The 16,870-nt window shown below is 46.8% G+C and overlaps 5 protein-coding genes across 5 annotated transcripts; 3 read left to right on the plus strand and 2 right to left on the minus strand.

The window, feature by feature from the left end:
* Positions 1 to 4,348: 4,348 nt before the first annotated feature.
* EDB91DRAFT_1147369 (uncharacterized protein) lies at positions 4,349 to 4,906 on the plus strand (the record flags this gene model as incomplete). The annotated part of the gene is made up of 3 exons (XM_041319288.1): positions 4,349 to 4,567; positions 4,622 to 4,670; positions 4,724 to 4,906. Coding segments are annotated over exons 1-3 (399 nt in total), but the record flags the coding sequence as incomplete, so codon positions are not given.
* A 603-nt stretch (positions 4,907 to 5,509) lies between these two features.
* Positions 5,510 to 7,199, minus strand: EDB91DRAFT_1084210 (uncharacterized protein; the record flags this gene model as incomplete). Its single annotated transcript, XM_041315740.1, has 13 exons — positions 5,510 to 5,560; positions 5,582 to 5,722; positions 5,776 to 5,824; positions 5,880 to 6,105; positions 6,162 to 6,181; positions 6,251 to 6,302; positions 6,355 to 6,414; positions 6,665 to 6,678; positions 6,737 to 6,765; positions 6,914 to 6,928; positions 6,981 to 7,000; positions 7,052 to 7,084; positions 7,145 to 7,199. The coding sequence occupies 13 exons, from the start codon at positions 7,197 to 7,199 to the stop codon at positions 5,510 to 5,512; spliced, it is 765 nt and encodes a 254-aa protein (XP_041174591.1).
* A 1,777-nt stretch (positions 7,200 to 8,976) lies between these two features.
* Positions 8,977 to 11,043, minus strand: EDB91DRAFT_1147391 (hydroxymethylglutaryl-coenzyme A synthase C terminal-domain-containing protein). The gene is made up of 5 exons (XM_041319289.1): positions 10,807 to 11,043; positions 10,625 to 10,751; positions 10,214 to 10,570; positions 9,416 to 10,125; positions 8,977 to 9,363 (listed from the first exon to the last, which is right to left on the minus strand). The coding sequence occupies exons 1-5, from the start codon at positions 10,993 to 10,995 to the stop codon at positions 9,229 to 9,231; spliced, it is 1,518 nt and encodes a 505-aa protein (XP_041174592.1). The 5' UTR covers positions 10,996 to 11,043; the 3' UTR covers positions 8,977 to 9,228.
* Positions 11,044 to 11,966: 923 nt separating this feature from the next.
* Positions 11,967 to 13,103, plus strand: EDB91DRAFT_620462 (uncharacterized protein). The gene is made up of 2 exons (XM_041327915.1): positions 11,967 to 12,682; positions 12,737 to 13,103. Exons 1-2 carry the CDS (start codon positions 12,204 to 12,206, stop codon positions 13,047 to 13,049), a joined length of 792 nt encoding a protein of 263 aa, XP_041174593.1. The 5' UTR covers positions 11,967 to 12,203; the 3' UTR covers positions 13,050 to 13,103.
* Positions 13,104 to 14,499: 1,396 nt separating this feature from the next.
* EDB91DRAFT_620447 (uncharacterized protein) lies at positions 14,500 to 16,749 on the plus strand. The gene is made up of 3 exons (XM_041327914.1): positions 14,500 to 14,595; positions 14,654 to 14,688; positions 14,747 to 16,749. The coding sequence occupies exon 3, from the start codon at positions 14,997 to 14,999 to the stop codon at positions 16,653 to 16,655; it is 1,659 nt and encodes a 552-aa protein (XP_041174594.1). The 5' UTR covers positions 14,500 to 14,595; positions 14,654 to 14,688; positions 14,747 to 14,996; the 3' UTR covers positions 16,656 to 16,749.
* The last annotated feature ends 121 nt before the right edge of the window (positions 16,750 to 16,870 follow it).

Below are 16,870 nucleotides of genomic sequence, written 5' to 3' on the forward strand. Positions count from 1 at the left end.
GAGTCTATTCTACAGCTTTTTTGACCCTCTAAAGGTCCCTACACCACTAGATGTAGCATGTAGACAAAAAATATCAAATAGCTTCGCATTTTTTCACTTTTAACTATATAAACTTGAAAATATGATCCCCAGCAACCTTTCAATAATATATACAATATCTCAGGAGCACAGGACCGCTCATCCACAATTGATGAATAGGGAAGTGAAATATGATGTTTCTTAGGAGAAAAAAACTACAAATGTCATAATTGATGCATATAGGGTAAAGATTTTCTTAAAAGTCAGTAAATTACATAGTAGAGTACCCAAAGAACCTTCCTACACTTTATTCCATGGGTAGAGGTGGAGTGGAAGGGTTGTTGTATGAATGTAAGTTGTATGGAGGCCATAGCTGTATGTATATGAAGTGTTGGTTTTCGATGTTTTGACTCCTGAGGTTTCCCACAGTCCAATTCTTATCTATATGCTTGCCCTGCTCTCAATTCTAGCTGGATCGTCCTGTAACACTAGAACAATACTTCCTAGTGGATTTAGAATGGACTACAACAGTCTGATCTCCATAGATCTCCCTGATGACATGCAAAATTCCTTATCACTCAACATATCTAGTCTATCCATGATATCAATGCTCCGCCCTGTTTCTCACTGATCCTGGCCATGGTTGGCCTTTAACACACCCTATGTATTATATATGAGCCCGCTAGATAATTTACACAGTGGTAAATGAGTATAACCATCAAAATTGCGAAAATATACACCCATGCAAGCAGGAGGAAGTATTGGTATATAAAAGAGGATTTTGCTACTGTTGGCATATTTTTATGATACATATAAGCTCCATATACACCTAGAAATATAGTCCCTACATTCCTGGAAGGCCGGAGCCCCAGGAAAAAATTCCCAGGAGATGAACCATCAGGGGAGGATAGCAATACAGCACACCAGGGACTCGACCTGTGATCCTATTATCATCATATATTGTATATGCTGTTTAAATGTTGCTGGGGATCATATTTCCAAGTCTATATAGTTAAAAGTGAAAAAATGCGAAGCTATTTGATATTTTTTGTCTACATGCTACATCTAGTGGTGTAGGGACCTTTAGAGGGTCAAACAAGCGGTAGAATAGACTCATATATACTAAAAGGCATATAAGTAGTGTGCTAGTACATTCTATTATTGAAGGGACAAAAATGCGGATGTGTTTTTGATATGTTTTTCCTGTATTATATGTACAGGTCTCTGGAGCTTGTATTGGTACAAAAACAGGCAAAAAAAGCGTTCTATTCTGACCTATTATATGTACATAGCCTATACTAATACTTCTCTACAGTAGATAGGTGAATATGGTATGGTGGTGGGCAGGAATATGCTGGGGAGGAGTGTGGGAAATGTTGAGATCCAGGAGATGACCAGAAATGGATATGTTTTGAGTGTAGTGACAAAGTTCCCACAGTCAAAAAAATGCGGTGGTGCATGAGGATGCTTAGCATCCCATGCAAGGCATGGTCATCATGCATGACCTATGACTATATGTACATCATGCATGAATTGTGGACTAGGATAGCAGTAGAACATGCATGAGGTCTAGACTACAGTAACAGTAATATCATGCATGAGTACCACAGCATCAGGTGACCAGGTACACAATGCCTCCAGCACACTGAATGGTACATTCTCTCTTACTTCTGCTTCGCCCTTCTCCTTCTGAGATGGGAGTCCATGCTGTGCCTGACGTGTCACAGGGCTCCTTCGTGTCTTTTGGGAATCACGGCTCATCCTGGACTTTACTGCAGGTTCAAAACAATGTTTTGGGTCGCAAACCCTTAGCTTCAATATATCATTGCTATAATTTCTGTAAAATCAGCTATTATCTACTACAAATAAAGCTGATTTCTTGATGCGTTAACACGAAAACTGACAGCAACACATAGAAATAAGTATTGAGGTTTAGCGTGCGCTCAACAATTCACGAAGGTTTCGGTGCTTCGCGCCATAAGGTTTAGGTGAGTGACTGTGCTACTTTGTATTTACTTCTATTTATTCTAGGTATACTCATTTTCATCACATGGTTGGGCGTTGGGCGTTCAACCTTGAGCTCCCCTATTATCATCAAAGCACGACGAAAACAAGGATTCTATCTACAACACAAAACATCTATGGATGTGCGAGACGGTGCTCTCAAACCTCGCAGACGGTCCTCCCAACCCTCGCATAAGGTCCTCTCGACCCTCGCAAACGGTCCTCCCGACCCTCGCAGACAGTCCTCTCTACCCTCGCGAACGGTCCTACCAGACCTCGCGGACTCGTGGGGCGTGCGCTGAAGACTATACAGGTGTTCTTCAGTTCACAGAAGATAAGGGCCACGTACCTCGAGAGGAAAGTCACTGAAGTTTGAGAAATGGGTGGGAGGTTTAGTGTAGGGGGCAAAACTACTTTGGGCTGAGTTTTGACCAAGTGCCGGCACAACTGGCACTTGGCGCACTGGCAAAACTTGGCAAAACTCCCAGACACATTGCATAATACTACTGATTATTACATTGACGAAACACCCTTCATAATCAACAGAGACTGCACATTCCAAGACAAACCATCCTCCGGGTCAGATCATACCTGCTGAACATCACCTTTGAAAGCTGCGGCCGCAAATGGGCCTTTGCATTGGTAATACTACTTTAGATTCTCAACAAGTTTGACAGCTCGATCACCGTCCCAGCGCTATTGTTTCGCGATGTCAAGTGGCGAATCTGTGAAGGAAATATGTCACAGAATGTCCAAGTCGCCCTCGGAGGCTCTGGTACTAGTAACTACTACTAGTTGCGCCAAGTTTTGCCACCAACCCTTCAAAATTCGCCGGCAATTGCCAGGGTGGCAAAACTGGCGCAGTATTGCCAACAACACTAGGGAGGTTCTTGCGGGAGGGACGTCTTGGAGACAGGTTGTCGCATACCAAGAAACCCATCTGAAAGACCATGGGAAGCTCTAAAAAGTGCTGTCAAGGGTGAACCAGTGACCCTTTTCAGTCGTGTGATCACTGATATCCCTTTGAACTTTCCGTTGATAGCTAGTTGTTGAGCTCAGCACAGCGACGATTCGTGACACCGACAATGTCAAGAAGTGCTTTGACATGTCATACGATTTTCATTCAACCACCACAACCCTTACAAGATAACGAAATTCTGCCCATTATAAGTAAGTAGGTCAGCGGTCAACAGCCTATCACTGACTCTTTGACTTCGCCAACTCACAGTGACACATGGAGTCGGAAGAAGATGTTGTCTCTGCTCTCCGCTGGAATAACAATATGGCTGGTACGTTAGCTTGGCTGTGAACGATCCATTTTGCTGAACTTCATCGTTTCCCAGTCGTGATTCTTACCCTCGTATCCTATGACTACAGTCAGTAACTTTCACGAATATCGCGCTGCGGCTGACCTTAGGATTATCTAGTACTTCAGTTCGAGAAAGAGGTAACGAAAGCTCGTTTTCTCTTAGTCAAGTACTCATATCATGTTGTCGCAGGTCAAGTATGTCTGGGTTAGTATTCAACCCCTAGCAATATGAAGCTCCAGAAACTGACTGAATATCCAGGACAGAGGGTGGTCACCGATGTCATATCTTTATCTCGCTGTGAGCTTCACCCAGCGAAATTGCTTGATCGGTTTTTAATTGGTTACTATGCCAGGTTCGATATTTCGGTCTTTTCCTTGCAATGTACGTCGTGGCAGTTGTGTCCTTCAGATCATACATTGTACGCTGACACTGACCCCAGGGTTTGCGGCTGCTGTATGTGATGGTATTATGCCAACTGACAATCATTGGCTAACTAACACTAGGGGGAGGTCTACTGTATATACCTGAACAGGTGAGTGTATCAATGATGTCTTTCGAGAGAGAATTCCAGGTTAACCCAGACTCAGCCGTACGTCGCAAGTTCGCTTTACGCCCAAATCTGATCAATTGCTGACCTCTTATTTAGCTGTAAGTATATCGCCTTCAACCTGAACTACAGTCGCTCATCATGCAATTGAAATAGGCTATGATCTTGTCGTTTTAGTGGAATGGGGCTTTTCAGCATATTTTTGCTTGGCGGAAGGTACGTCATATACTCTCGCAACTCATTGTGCGTACCAATTTTGTCATTCGCAGTCATTCTCATCTGGCGTCTTTACGCCTTATTCGACCAATCCAAGCTTATACTTTATGTTCTACTGGGATTGTTCATACCTATCGTGGCGCTCTCGATAGGGATGGATGTATACTTATATAGTCGACCCGCAGCGTTCTCTGGTGAATTTCCACTTGAATCGAATTGTGCCCAAGCTGACGTCTCGTCGCATAGTCATAGAAATCACATATCCGCACGCCAAGTACTGCACGTCTTCCTTCAACATAGGGCCCATGCCTGCGATATATGCTTCCATCCCCATCATATGCTATGATATTTTCCTAGTCGCTCTCGCGGCTGTTATCCTCGTGAAACACTTGAAAGAACGAAAAGAAGTCAGAATGAGGCCTAACATCTATGTCCTATTTATCGTTCGATGTCATATCATATACTTCGTCCTGTAAGTATCCATTTCGTCTACTGGGTTCTCTGCGTATTCATTGAATCCCGCTAGGAACTTGACAAACCAAATCTTATTGGCGCTATTATGGCTCAACCTGACAGTATGATAATTCCGTGGTTCTAGAGAAATCAGCCCTAACGCTTACACGCACAGGAGCCAGCGATGAGTCTCTCAGAGACGTTCATCAATACCGCGCCATTCATCATTGCGCCCCGCCTGATCATCAGCATTTGGGATACTCATGCCAACACAGAGTGCGCACATATCAGCACGGCGTTCGCAGATTGTGTATGTTGGACTCTGCCACCGACACTCGAGCAGCACGAGATGGGCTCCGGTGTGGAATCGTGATAGGGAAAATTTGAGGGAAAGTGAGGTGGTTCACAAACTCAGCTCCTGGCAAGTTGTCTAATACTTCACGAGGGTAAGTACAGGGCCGACCCGGAGCATTATGTGTATCTATGTACTATCAGATATAATGTCAATAGACATGTAGAATATTAGACGTTACTACTGGTAGGCCGGCTGGTCTTTGTATCTCCACTGGACATATGTACATCGACATGGCCAAGCAAATAAAATGGAAAAGGCACACACGTAAATGTTGCATGCGAGAGGATAAGCATAAGTACGAGTATGCTATAAGAACATTTTCTAATCCAAGTGCACTAGTCTCTTACAACTCTGTTGTGATCACTTGGTTCACGACCTCGCGAACAGTTTGTCAGTAGCACTCTCAATATTGAGTCATGAGCCAAAGAATGTATCGAGTCCTCCCGAATCAATTATACTATGTAGATTGCACCTTACGGTACATGGTAGATATACAGAAAACTCCGAGTCAACCCTGAACTATTTACTCCCATAAAGTGTTAAAGAATTTGACAGGACCTGACCCTGAGGGCTTCAATCACCTCACTCCGCCTCAAATCTCCCCTATCATGGTTCCGGCAATCGTGTGCAGGAGTCCATCTCGTGCTCGTCGAACATCTGTGGTGAAGTCCAACATACACAATCTGCGAACGCCGCCGTGCTGATGATATTTGAACACTCTTCGTTGGCATGCATATCCCAAATGCTGATGATCAGACGGGGGGCGATAATAAATGGAGCGGTATTGATGAACGTCTCTGAGAGACTCATCGCTGGTTCCTATGCGTGTAAGCGTTAGGGCTGATTTCTCTAGAACCACAGAATTATCATACTGGCAGGTTGATCCATAATAGCGCCGATAATATTTGGTTTGTCAAGTTCCTAGCGGGATTCAATGAGTACTTGCAGAGAACTCACGAGATGAAGGGGAACTTACAGGACGAAGTATATGATATGACATCGAACGATCATGACTACATAGGTGTTGGGCCTCATTCTGACTTCTCTTCGTTCTTTCATGTGTTTCACGAGGATGACAGCCGCGAGAACGACTAGGAAAATATCATAGCATATGATGGGGATGGAAGCATATATCGCAGGCATGGGCCCTATGTTGAAGGAAGATGTGCAGTAGTTGGCGTGCGGATATGTGATTTCTACGACTATGCAACGAGACGTCAGCTTGCGCACAATTCGATTCAAGCAAGTGGAAATTCACCCGAGAACGCTGCGGGTCGACTATATAAGAATACATCCATCCCTATCGAGAGCGCCACGATAGGTATGAACAATCCCAGTAGGACATACAGTATGAGCTTGGATTGGTTGTATAGGGCGTAAAGACGCCAGATGAGAATGACTGCGGATGAAAAATTGGTACGTACAATGACATGCGAGAATATGTGACTTACCTTCCGCCACGAAAAAATATACGGACAAGCCCCATTCAACTAAAACGACAAGACCATAGCCTATTTCGATTACATGATGAGAAAATGCAGTTCAGGTTGAAGATGGTATACTTGCAGCTAAATAAGGGGTCAGCAATTGGTCAGGCTTAGGCATAAAACGAACTTGCGACGTACGGCTGAGTCTGGGTTAGCCTGGCATTCTCTCTCGAAAGACATCATTGATACACTCACCTGTTCAGGTATATACAGTAGACCTCCCCCTAGTGTTAGTCAGCTAATGATTGTCAGTTGGCATAATACTATCACATACAGCAGCCGCAAACCCTGGGGTCAGTGTCAGCGTATAATGTATGATCTGAAGGACACAAACGCCACGACGTACATTGCAAGGAAAAGACCAAAATATCGAACCTGGCATAGTAACCAAATAAAAACCGATCAAGCAATTTCGCTGGGCGAAGCTCACAGTAAGGTAAAGATACGACATCAGTGACCACTGTCTTTCCTGGACGCCCGGTCATTTTCCAGAGCTTGATCTTGTTGGGGATTGAACACTAACCCAGACATACTTGACCTGCGACAACATGATATGAGTACTTGACTAAGAGAAAACGAGCTTTCGTTACCTCTTTCTCGAACTGAAGTACTAGATAATCCTAAGGTCAGCCGCAGCGCAATGGTCGTGAAAGTTACTGACTGTAGTCATAGGATACGAGGGTAAGAATTACGACTGGAAAACCGATGAAGTTCAACAAAATGGATCGTTTCAAGTAAAATGGAGCTAACGTACCAGCCATATTGTTATTCCAGCGGAGAGCAGAGACAACATCTTCTTCCGACGACATGAAACTGTGTATATCAAATGGCGAATTAAAAGTGAGTGATAAGCCTTTAATGTACACATACTTATGAGGCACGGAGTGTCGTTATCTTGCAAGGATTGTGGTGGAGTCGAATGAACATGTACGACATGTAACCCGGTGAATTTGTTCACCACACGTCTCCCTCCCCCACAGTAAGCTGCCGACGGAAAGGATACTAGTGATCACACGACTGACATGGGCTACTGCCGGTTGCTGTTGCATTTTGGCTAAATTCCGCCAGTCCGACCCAGAGTCCAGTAAGGATGCTTATCTAGCCCTACATAGGCTGGAAAACATCCCACCAGGTCCCACCACCATCTGAAACTTCTCATGTGACCTTTACAAGCAAGGTGATCATCTGTCAGAAATCACCTCAAAATAAGCGCTTGTAAGGTATTAAAATGTTTGACGCCCGTACGGCAAACCGATCCTTGGATACTAGACGTGGCTACACTGTCCTCGAGGAGGACTGACAGCGGCCATCAGCGAAAGGCTCTATCTTTATGGGAATGTAATCTGTATCAGCTTGACAAAACAGAAATGAGGGCCTCGGCCCTCGAGGTGGGAGTGGAGAGTAGAGACGACGTGAGCGAGACTCGAGAGCTATAGAGGGTGCCTAGAGTTATGAGCCATGGGTGAATTGAGTCCTCTAGAATAAACTTAACTAGCAGCTATCACCACACGGTGACTAGACAGCCAAAGGAGACCATATGCATGACCCATGAAGGTATCATCACACACTGTCTCCCGAATAGGATAACATTTCAGAATTCGTGATCTCGCCTTATATTGTGCAGCTCTCGTGCTGGCGGCGGATATGGCGGTATATTGAGAGCCTGAAGTTCAGCCTGGGCCCCTGACGTTGTCCCACGAAATGTAATTGCGCAAGAAGAACTAGTCAGAAGCTAGTACGCGTGCGACGTGTGAGTCCCATCAGGAAGTCATCCACGCAGTAATACACTTGACAGTTGGAGAACGACTCGCTTCGGAACCTCGTGATTGCCGACCCAAATCCTCCCGTATCATATCTAGTATGCATTGGAGTGGGGGCACCCTAGCAGGTGTTGCAGAGACAGTGATTAAGTGACTTGGTGTGAGCTGGACGCTTACTACACGCTTACCTTATCACATGTCACGCGACCTTTCCCCTTATATTCCGTCACTTTCATACCGCTTGGACCAGACTCGGGTATCCTACCTACCATCACATATCCATTAGTACAACGCTCAAAGAATCCACAGTTTCGTCCTGTTACTTTCGTCTGACTCGTTTAGTGTTACTTGTCGTTTTCCCGAACAAGGTTCCACTTAGTCAGCTTGTGTCATTGGAGGTGTGGGAGTAGAGTCTATGTAAGTAGTCAAGACTGTCGTCCCTTAACCGTTACGCCAAAAAGCAGTGATAATGAAAGCTCAAGCGCTCACGCTTCATTATCTCGGACAGCATTTATACTGATTATGGGAACTCAGGTAAGCCAACGGGCTTACGGTCTAGACCACAACATAAATCATTCACTCATTCACACTGGCTGGAGATGCCGCTCTGGCGTCACTTATATATACCCGTTTCACTTGAGCAACAGACATACATGAGTATGATGTTGGAGTGGCCTAAACCTGACAGTGTACCTGCGTGTCGCGAGTAAGGCAAGAAAGCGGTAGACTTTAGAGCCATTACGCTATGACAAAGTCCTAGGTAGCTGACTAAGTTACGGTGCTCCGCCCCTCGCCTAGGGGTCCCCTACTCCAATATTTGTATATTTGGCACGACAAGGAGTTCTTTTCAAGTCCCCTTCTTCTGCTTCTCAGTGGATATACTCGTTTCATTTGCAATGGTTAAGTTGTCTTCTGTCTGCATGTGTATTATCGCCGCAGTAATACATCTTTTCTACACTATATAAACACTATCATACTACTGCGGATGAGGTATATGCTTCTAATTGTAATGCAATCATAGCCCAGAATGATATCATGAAGCAAGATGATAAGATGATGATACGCCGACCACACTCACTCATGCCTTGGGTGCGCGTGCGTACTTGCGGCGGAACTTGCTGTCCACGCTCTCGAGGTAGAACGTGCCAGGCCAGATGTTCTCAATGGAACCCTCTGGCGTGTAGTTCACAGCGTTGTGGTTCTTCTCGCGCAGCTTTGGAACGTGTCAGTTGAATCGCATTGGAAAGAATAATGACTGGACTTACTGTGAGGGCGTCAACGTACTCCTGGCAAGGCACGAGCTTCATGCTTGCCAAACGAGCAAGCAAGTCCATCTTCTCCCGAATCTCTGACGTGTCACCCTTGACACGGAGTGTGAAGAAGCTGGCAGCGCAACCAGAACCGAACGCGAACATGCTCAAACGCTTGCCCAAAATGTCGGAAGGCGAGACGGTAGACAGGACAGAGGCAAGGCAGCCGTAAAGCGAACCCGTGTACATGTTACCCAAGCGTTTTGAGCAAGCCATGCCAGGCTCGACTTTCTTGGCGTATGTAGCCTTGGAGACACCAATGAAGGTTTTCTCGAGGTTCTTGTCAGTCAGGGAAGCGGTGTATGAGATTGCGAGGACGGATTCGGGGTTAGCGACGTTAGCGAAATAGGGCGAGGAGGAGTTTGTGAGGAAGTCGTTGTAGAATAGACGACCGAGACCCTTTTGGACCTGCTTGCCGTATGGGCTGTGGAAGATAGCGTAGTCGATGTCATCGATGGAGAAGGGCTGGGGCTCCTTGCCATTCGCATGACCGTTGAGCTGAGCCTTCTTGGCTTTGGTGGTTTTTTCACGGAAACGTGAGTATGCAGCATCGAGTGCAGAAGTGTAGGTAGTAACGGAGACAGGCCCGTCCACCTCCGGGTACTCCGAGTCTAGGCGAGGTTTGTAGAAATCGTATGTGTTGGTCATGTGATTACCGTGAATCGCTGAAATAGACATCAGATCTGAGACAATTGTTACAGGAACGTCATGGAAACGAGCCATGACATCCAAAATGAGAATGAATGAACGTACGCTCAACGACGACAGGTGCGTTAGGACCAATGAGAAGGGCAACGGCACCGGCACCACCGGCGGGACGCGCAGCGCCCTCGGCGTAAATAGCAATATCACCGCCGACAACAATAGCATTACGGCCGTCCCAAGACGTGGATTCGACCCAGTTGACTGCGTTGAAGAGCGCAGCAGTGGAACCGTAGCATGCGTTCTTCGAATCGATACCTTCAATATCGAAGTTACCAGACTCGGCGAAGAGGTCCATGAGGGTGGTCTTCACGGACTTGGACTTGTCGATAATAGTCTCAGTTCCGACGTCAATGCGACCAATGGACTTGGGGTCGATGTCATAACGCTCAAGAAGGCCAGAAACGGCTGGAAGCAGCATGATATGAATCTAAACGCGTGAAGTGAGACGATAACACGTACCATTGAGGGCAAAAGAGTTGATGTCTTCACGGTCATCGCAGCAGGCCATGTACTCCTGGCCGAGACCAATGGTGTATTTTCCTGCTGGAACACCGTCGAAGACCTCAAGGTCAGCCTCAGAGATGCACTATAAAATGACGTAAGATGAGAAATTGATGGAAGTATGATAGTTAAAAGCATACCCTGTGTGGGAAGTAGACCTCCATTGCGAGAATACCGACATCCTTTGGGCGAGGCATTTCCTGCTCGGTGGAGATAGAGGATACAGGAGGAATGGCCATTGGTATAGTGGTAGAATGAAAGTACGAAAGAAATGTAAATTGTAGATATGGAGGCAAGGGGGAGGTTATATAGTCATGATATGATTTCATGACCCGAATATGTATTTGGAAAATTTATGGTACGATTCACTATATGGCGTGTTTCACAAAAAAATTCCACAGCCTTGATCACAGCTTCCTCTTCTGTTCCTTTCAAGCGCTGTCGCGAACTGTATCAATGATAGGTACACCTCGATTGGGTTGGCGTAACTTCTTGAAGACTGTTCAATGCCGTTGATCTGACTCTGCCGACACCTGGTGAGACTATCTCAATTCTTTCTTTGTCTTGCCTATACGTGTCATGATGGAGATTAACTAGCATATCTCTCTCGTGATCTCCAACTAGTACTCAGCATTTCTATTGATACAATCTTTTCACCAGCCTACACCCGCTGGCAGGTCACATAGCTGTCATCGATCATCCTGTCTACTAATCTCAGTCCCCATGATTAACTTATTCTGACATGCTTCGCTGTGATTTGCAATTCGATACGGCCTCAGACCGGAAGCGATGAGCATGTTACACTGTGTGCTCTTGCGAATAGCATTGCCAATTTCCTTTTACCTCGTTTTGTGGAGTTTACCTGGATGGCACCATAATATTTTTATCGGTTGTGTCACTGCCAGTGGTCTCAGAACGTACGCGAGTTGCGTTTTAACTCGTTTTAGCTGCATCTTGGATAAAGCCTCGTGGCTTACTTGGTCTCGTTATATGCTCCACCGTAATCGTCGGACACCTTCATTTACTAAACCTTCAGGTGTTCGATCCTACTCCGAAAAGTAGACAAGCAGTTGACAGGTTTCGAGTACTTGTAGGCTTTATGTGTCAATCTAACGCGATATGAACTGATGCAGTACTAGCCATGTCAGAATTCTCGCGGACCTATTATCATTCATGTTTCACTTGGAGAGCCCCTGAAACCCACCCTCGATCCTTACGATAGCATTTATTCCCTACTTGAGTTATCGATCTGGCAACAACTTTCCGCCACTTCCTCGATGTTCTCGAATCGTGACCAAACCGGGAACCAACAGAGTTTGTCTTGCCTGATAGGCTGACCAGCAACATAGTTAATGTACAAGTTTTCAGTCAGCCTCCATCATGTCTGGACAATCAGGTCAGCCAACCATTGTGCTGCCTCTCAGCACATTCTGCTCTAGTCGAAACTACGTTTCCTCGCTTTACTCTCACGCCCGCCGCCGTGAAGCGTACGTCGGAAACTGCTCTTGCCCGCCTTTCCTCCATCTTATCCACGAGGATGCCTTCGAGCACTTATTACCCACCCGGCGGTCTCAGTAATACCAACCACCCTCCGATCACTCACAACCAGCTTTGTATTTCGCTATCTGACCCGACTCTTGTGGCAGCGGAAGCCAGGTTAAGCCAGATGGCCCGCCAACGTAAACAGGAGCAAGCTGCGAACTCGATCTACCAACGACGAGCGGCTGAAGACTTACAAGACCTCAGGCAAGGAGCGCATGCAAAGTTCAACCCCTTTGGAAGTCCTACGTCAGCCTCGCAAGGTAATGATGTCAAGACTGCCATGCGATACCTCGCAAAGATCAAATCTGTCTGCACTGTTACGTTCAGAAAACCTCGATATCTCTCTACAGGCGTCTGTGCCCCACCATCCTACATCTTTCTGTATGATGCGTTGGAGACTATCAGAAGTACCCACTCTCTGAATTCCTTGGCAACATCGGGCGTGGACGATACTTTCTTCACCGTGGATGAGTAGTCCGTATCGCTTAGTCCTATGTTGTTATCCCATGCTTACATGTATTGACGTAGCATCCACGTCTCCAATCTCCCACCCTTAGCAAGTGAAGCTTTCAGAGAAGAACTGTATATTCGGGGTTATCTCAAACGACCCGATCAGGACGATCGTCCGCTCCGCTGGCCACGATGCATCTTCGTTCCAAGGCTATTCCGGGTACTCCATAACCGATGTTCGAAGCAAGTCCGTGGCTGTACCCGGTTCCTCCAGAAGCCCTCAACACCCGTCTCCAAAGGCCATTGGCCGGCGCGGAGGACTTACAGTTGCCGAAGTGCTCAAGGTTGGCACAACCTTTTGTGCGCCATGCGAACTCTGCTCACTCCATAGGTGTAGTCTGCCAATATCGAGGAGGACCCTGGTACCCCCACTCTGACAAGACCATCTCCCAGTGACCATTCGATCTACTGGTCTTGCAAGTCACCACCGACGTCCCCCTATTCAGCTACATCTACTTCCGTCCAAGAAAGCCCTCTGTCAACTTCCCAGTCTTGCGACTTCTGTGAACTCTCGTATGTCACGTCGTACACTACACCTCCCTCGTCTCCGGAGCTTGCGGGCCTCAAGGAGAAGAATGTTCTGGGTACGATGAACTCCTTTTCTGAAGTGGCTCTACGGTCCATGGCACCTCGAGTCGCGTTGATGAAGGCGAAACGTTCGTGTATGGAAGGTGGATGCGAGGAGCTTTCGAAGGTTGCGGTATGGGGAAGTCTGCCACCACCATCTTGTCTGATTCTGTGGCAATTTTTCATCAGAGCTTGAACTGATTCATGTGTTCGTTCTTCATACTTCTCACTTTGATCTCCTCTATGTTCCCATACTGTTGCATGAGAATTACACCCAAGTTGCTAGCGCTTGTTCGACAACAGCTCTTTGAAACCAGGGTCCCACATACTGTTGAGGTGAGAGACACTTTTATCGTCCATCCGTGAAATTTTCAGGTAATTGGTATATCAAAGTCATAGTGCAGGCAGCTTTCTCACCACAGCACTTGGATAACTCGATCGAAGCCGCCGCCTGCCTCGCGAACGAAGATACCTCGGTGTTTCCCACTCCGAACATGATACCCCTGCCCACCTCCTCTCACGTCGTTACACATGAGCTACTGTAGCCCCTCAGTCACGTCACCACCGGCGCTACCTCTGCAGTGACACGAAGACTTTGTGTTCAGAGGGCACACCACCAACGTCACCCCTCCCCACTCGATCACCCGGTGTTCCACACTCCGGATCAGTCCACCCAGAATCAATCTGTGCTCACAAAATGTTTGCCCTTGCGCAGAGAGGAACGTCAGAATGCAGAATGTTGCGTTGTGCGTCAAAACCAAGTTATGTTTGGCCATCTACGCTGCATAAGGCTCAGGGCAAGTTACATTGATTTATAACGTATAGTAAGTACGCGATCCTCTTTCTCTGCGAAATGCACCAGATGTTTTATTTGTCTTAGTGCAAAAATCGACACCCTCGTTCATGTTTCCGTGTTTCAAACACGGGAAGTATTATGTGAGTGGAAGACACCTTGCGAGCGAGGAAGACAGCGTAATATCAGTGATTACGAACAGCTTTGCGGCAGGTTTCATGACATGGTCTAACCGACGCATATATGTAGCTACAGTCACCAATTCTCACCAGGCTGGTGTTGTATACTAGGACACGATCCTCGCCTCTCGCTGCAAAGTTTACGATTCCTTGTTTCAATACATCCCTTGGCATCACCTACGTCACTCTTTGTCTTCTTCCTCATTCCTTGACTATGCGAACGTCACCTTTTGTTCTCTGCTTTACGTGTATTACTTCTCATCTCTCTGCGGCGCGTGTATTCAATGTGACTGCTGGGACCCCAACCCAATGTGATCATCTCGCCGTTTCATGGACTGGTAAGCACATATCTTGTATATTTTTCAAGCTCCCGCTGACCTTCATCGGGTTCGTCAGGAGGGCAAGCACCATTCGGGATGTGGTTGACTCCCGTTCGTCAGCGCTATTGTCTGAACGACATCAATTGCGCGCTAATTGTATGCCTTCCAGATTTCTGAATCGGTCCTGACTGTATCTGTACCAGCATCAGCTTCAGCAATGGTAAAGGCTCGTATTCAATACCACGATTACCATTTGCGATTGGAACGGAGTTCTTGCTCACCATGTCTGACAACACCGGATTTCATTCGGGCGGGACGACTACCGTCTTAACTGTTGGGGCTCCTGTTGCCAATAACCACTGTAACGCTACAGTTCCATCACCTTCTTACTAGTTTAATTTGTCGCCACAACTCCAGCAATGCAGGTAACATCACCATTACCGTGGCAGATAGATCCTGCCATCTACTTTGCCTCGCCCATCCAGTCTGGCTCCCATTCAGCACCTATTAATGCGTCTTCCAGCAACTTTGCAGTCAATAACGCTCCCACACCCTTCAATCTAACAGAGCATTCGCGCAAGAGCTTTAACGCAGACTTTGCTGTCTACGGAGATGCTCGAAACTCAGATATGTCATCCGTTGACAAGCGAATGGCTGCAGTGGCTCAAACACCGTCACCATTATCATTGCGAACAGACTCTGTTTGCTACATTTCTCCACTCATCCAATCTGGATCCAAATCTACCCCTACCAATGCGTCCGCTGGCAACTTCGCAATTAACGACCGTCCTACACCCGTCAATCAGACGCAGAATTCCCGCCAGAACCCTAACATGGACAGCTTCGCCATGCACGGAGATACTGGAACATCAGGTGGCGGACGAACAGCTGCAATCGCTGGTCAAGCAATGTGCTGGTTGTGTAAACGAAGAAAGTCTCGTTCTCCGGTCGTCATGCCTTCAAAAAGTCGACTACGACGTACGGATATCGAACACGAAGTCAACGGTCACGTTCCACCACATACCTCATTCCCATACGAGACAACCCCTCTCAGTTACCATGCCCCATCCATCCAACCCATGAGTCCAACAAAGTCAGATCTAACCAATTCATCGGTCGGCAACTTCGCAGTTGGCGCCCCTCCCACGCCATTGAATCAGACACAGTATTCGCGTCAGAATTCTCATACAGACTTTGCGGTTTACGGAGACTCTCGAAGTCCAGCGCTGTCATCCCCTTACAACCAAATACCTGCAGTGGCTCCAACAACATCGCCAAATTCCCCATTACCATACCCTGTCAGCTACCTTCTACCCATTCAACCTGGAAGCCAATCACCCCCTACTAATGCGTCCACCGGCAACATTGCAATTCACGACCTTCCCACACCCTTCAATCGCCAGACCTCACACACAGATTTTGCTTTGTATGGAGATGCTCGAACTTCAACTATATCATCCGTTGACAAACGAATGCCTTCTGTCATCTACCTTGCCCCACCCATTCAACCTGGATCCCAACTAACCCCTATCAATGCGTCTGTTAGCAACGTTCCCACACCCTTCAATCTAACGGAGCATTCGCGCAAGAGCTCTAACGGAGACTTTGCTGTCTCCGGAGACGCTCAAAATTCAGTTATGTCATCCCTTGACAGAAGAATGACTGCAGTGGCTCAAACGACATCACCATTACCATGGCGGACAGACTCTGAGCGCTACATTTCTCCACCGATCCAATCTGGATCCGAATCAACCCCTACCGATGCGTCCGCTGGCAACTTCGTGGTCAGGAATTCTCCTACATCCTTCAATCAGACACAGAATTCCTGCCAGAACCCTAACGCAGACAGCTTCGTCATGCACGGAGACACTGGAACATCGGATGGCAGACAAACAGCTGCAATCGCTGGTCAAGCACCATACCGACCTCCTACTCGAGTCATTGTGCATATCGATGCTGAGGATGTTGTGCCAGACGATGATGGCGTGATTCATCTTCCGCCACAGTATTCAGAGCATCGGCGAGTCCTTGCCTTGCAATCTGAGTCTGTGCCACGTCCTACGTCCTCACACCCTTGAGTCTTCGGCCATGAGTGATCTTGGATATGCCGATGGCGCGTTCGTTTTTGGGCAGTCTTGTCTTCAAGCTTTGAGAACGGAGTACAAGGGCATCATGCTGCTACTGTCTAATAATGAAGTCACAAACATCGGAACGCTAGGAAATAATTTATACTGTACGCGAAGCAGTCGCGGACTATTGAGGAGATTAAAAAGGTCTAAAATGTTCTCTTTTT

The sequence above is a fragment of the Suillus paluster genome, assembly GCF_016628075.1.
Source record: "Suillus paluster strain FC165 chromosome Unknown EDB91scaffold_50, whole genome shotgun sequence".
In the NCBI taxonomy this organism is placed as follows: Eukaryota; Fungi; Basidiomycota; class Agaricomycetes; order Boletales; family Suillaceae; genus Suillus; species Suillus paluster.

Coding starts and splice junctions, on each gene's coding strand:
- EDB91DRAFT_1147391 (XM_041319289.1), bottom strand. CDS start 10,995: ATGAAATCATATCATGACTATATAACCTCCCCCTTGCCTCCATATCTA. Junction 10,752..10,806: donor AGGTCTACTTCCCACACAGG/GTATGCTTTTAA, acceptor GTCATTTTATAG/TGCATCTCTGAGGCTGACCT. Junction 10,571..10,624: donor CAACTCTTTTGCCCTCAATG/GTACGTGTTATC, acceptor TGCTGCTTCCAG/CCGTTTCTGGCCTTCTTGAG.
- EDB91DRAFT_620462 (XM_041327915.1), top strand. CDS start 12,204: ATGCCTTCGAGCACTTATTACCCACCCGGCGGTCTCAGTAATACCAAC. Junction 12,683..12,736: donor TTCTTCACCGTGGATGAGTA/GTCCGTATCGCT, acceptor GTATTGACGTAG/CATCCACGTCTCCAATCTCC.
- EDB91DRAFT_620447 (XM_041327914.1), top strand. CDS start 14,997: ATGCAGGTAACATCACCATTACCGTGGCAGATAGATCCTGCCATCTAC.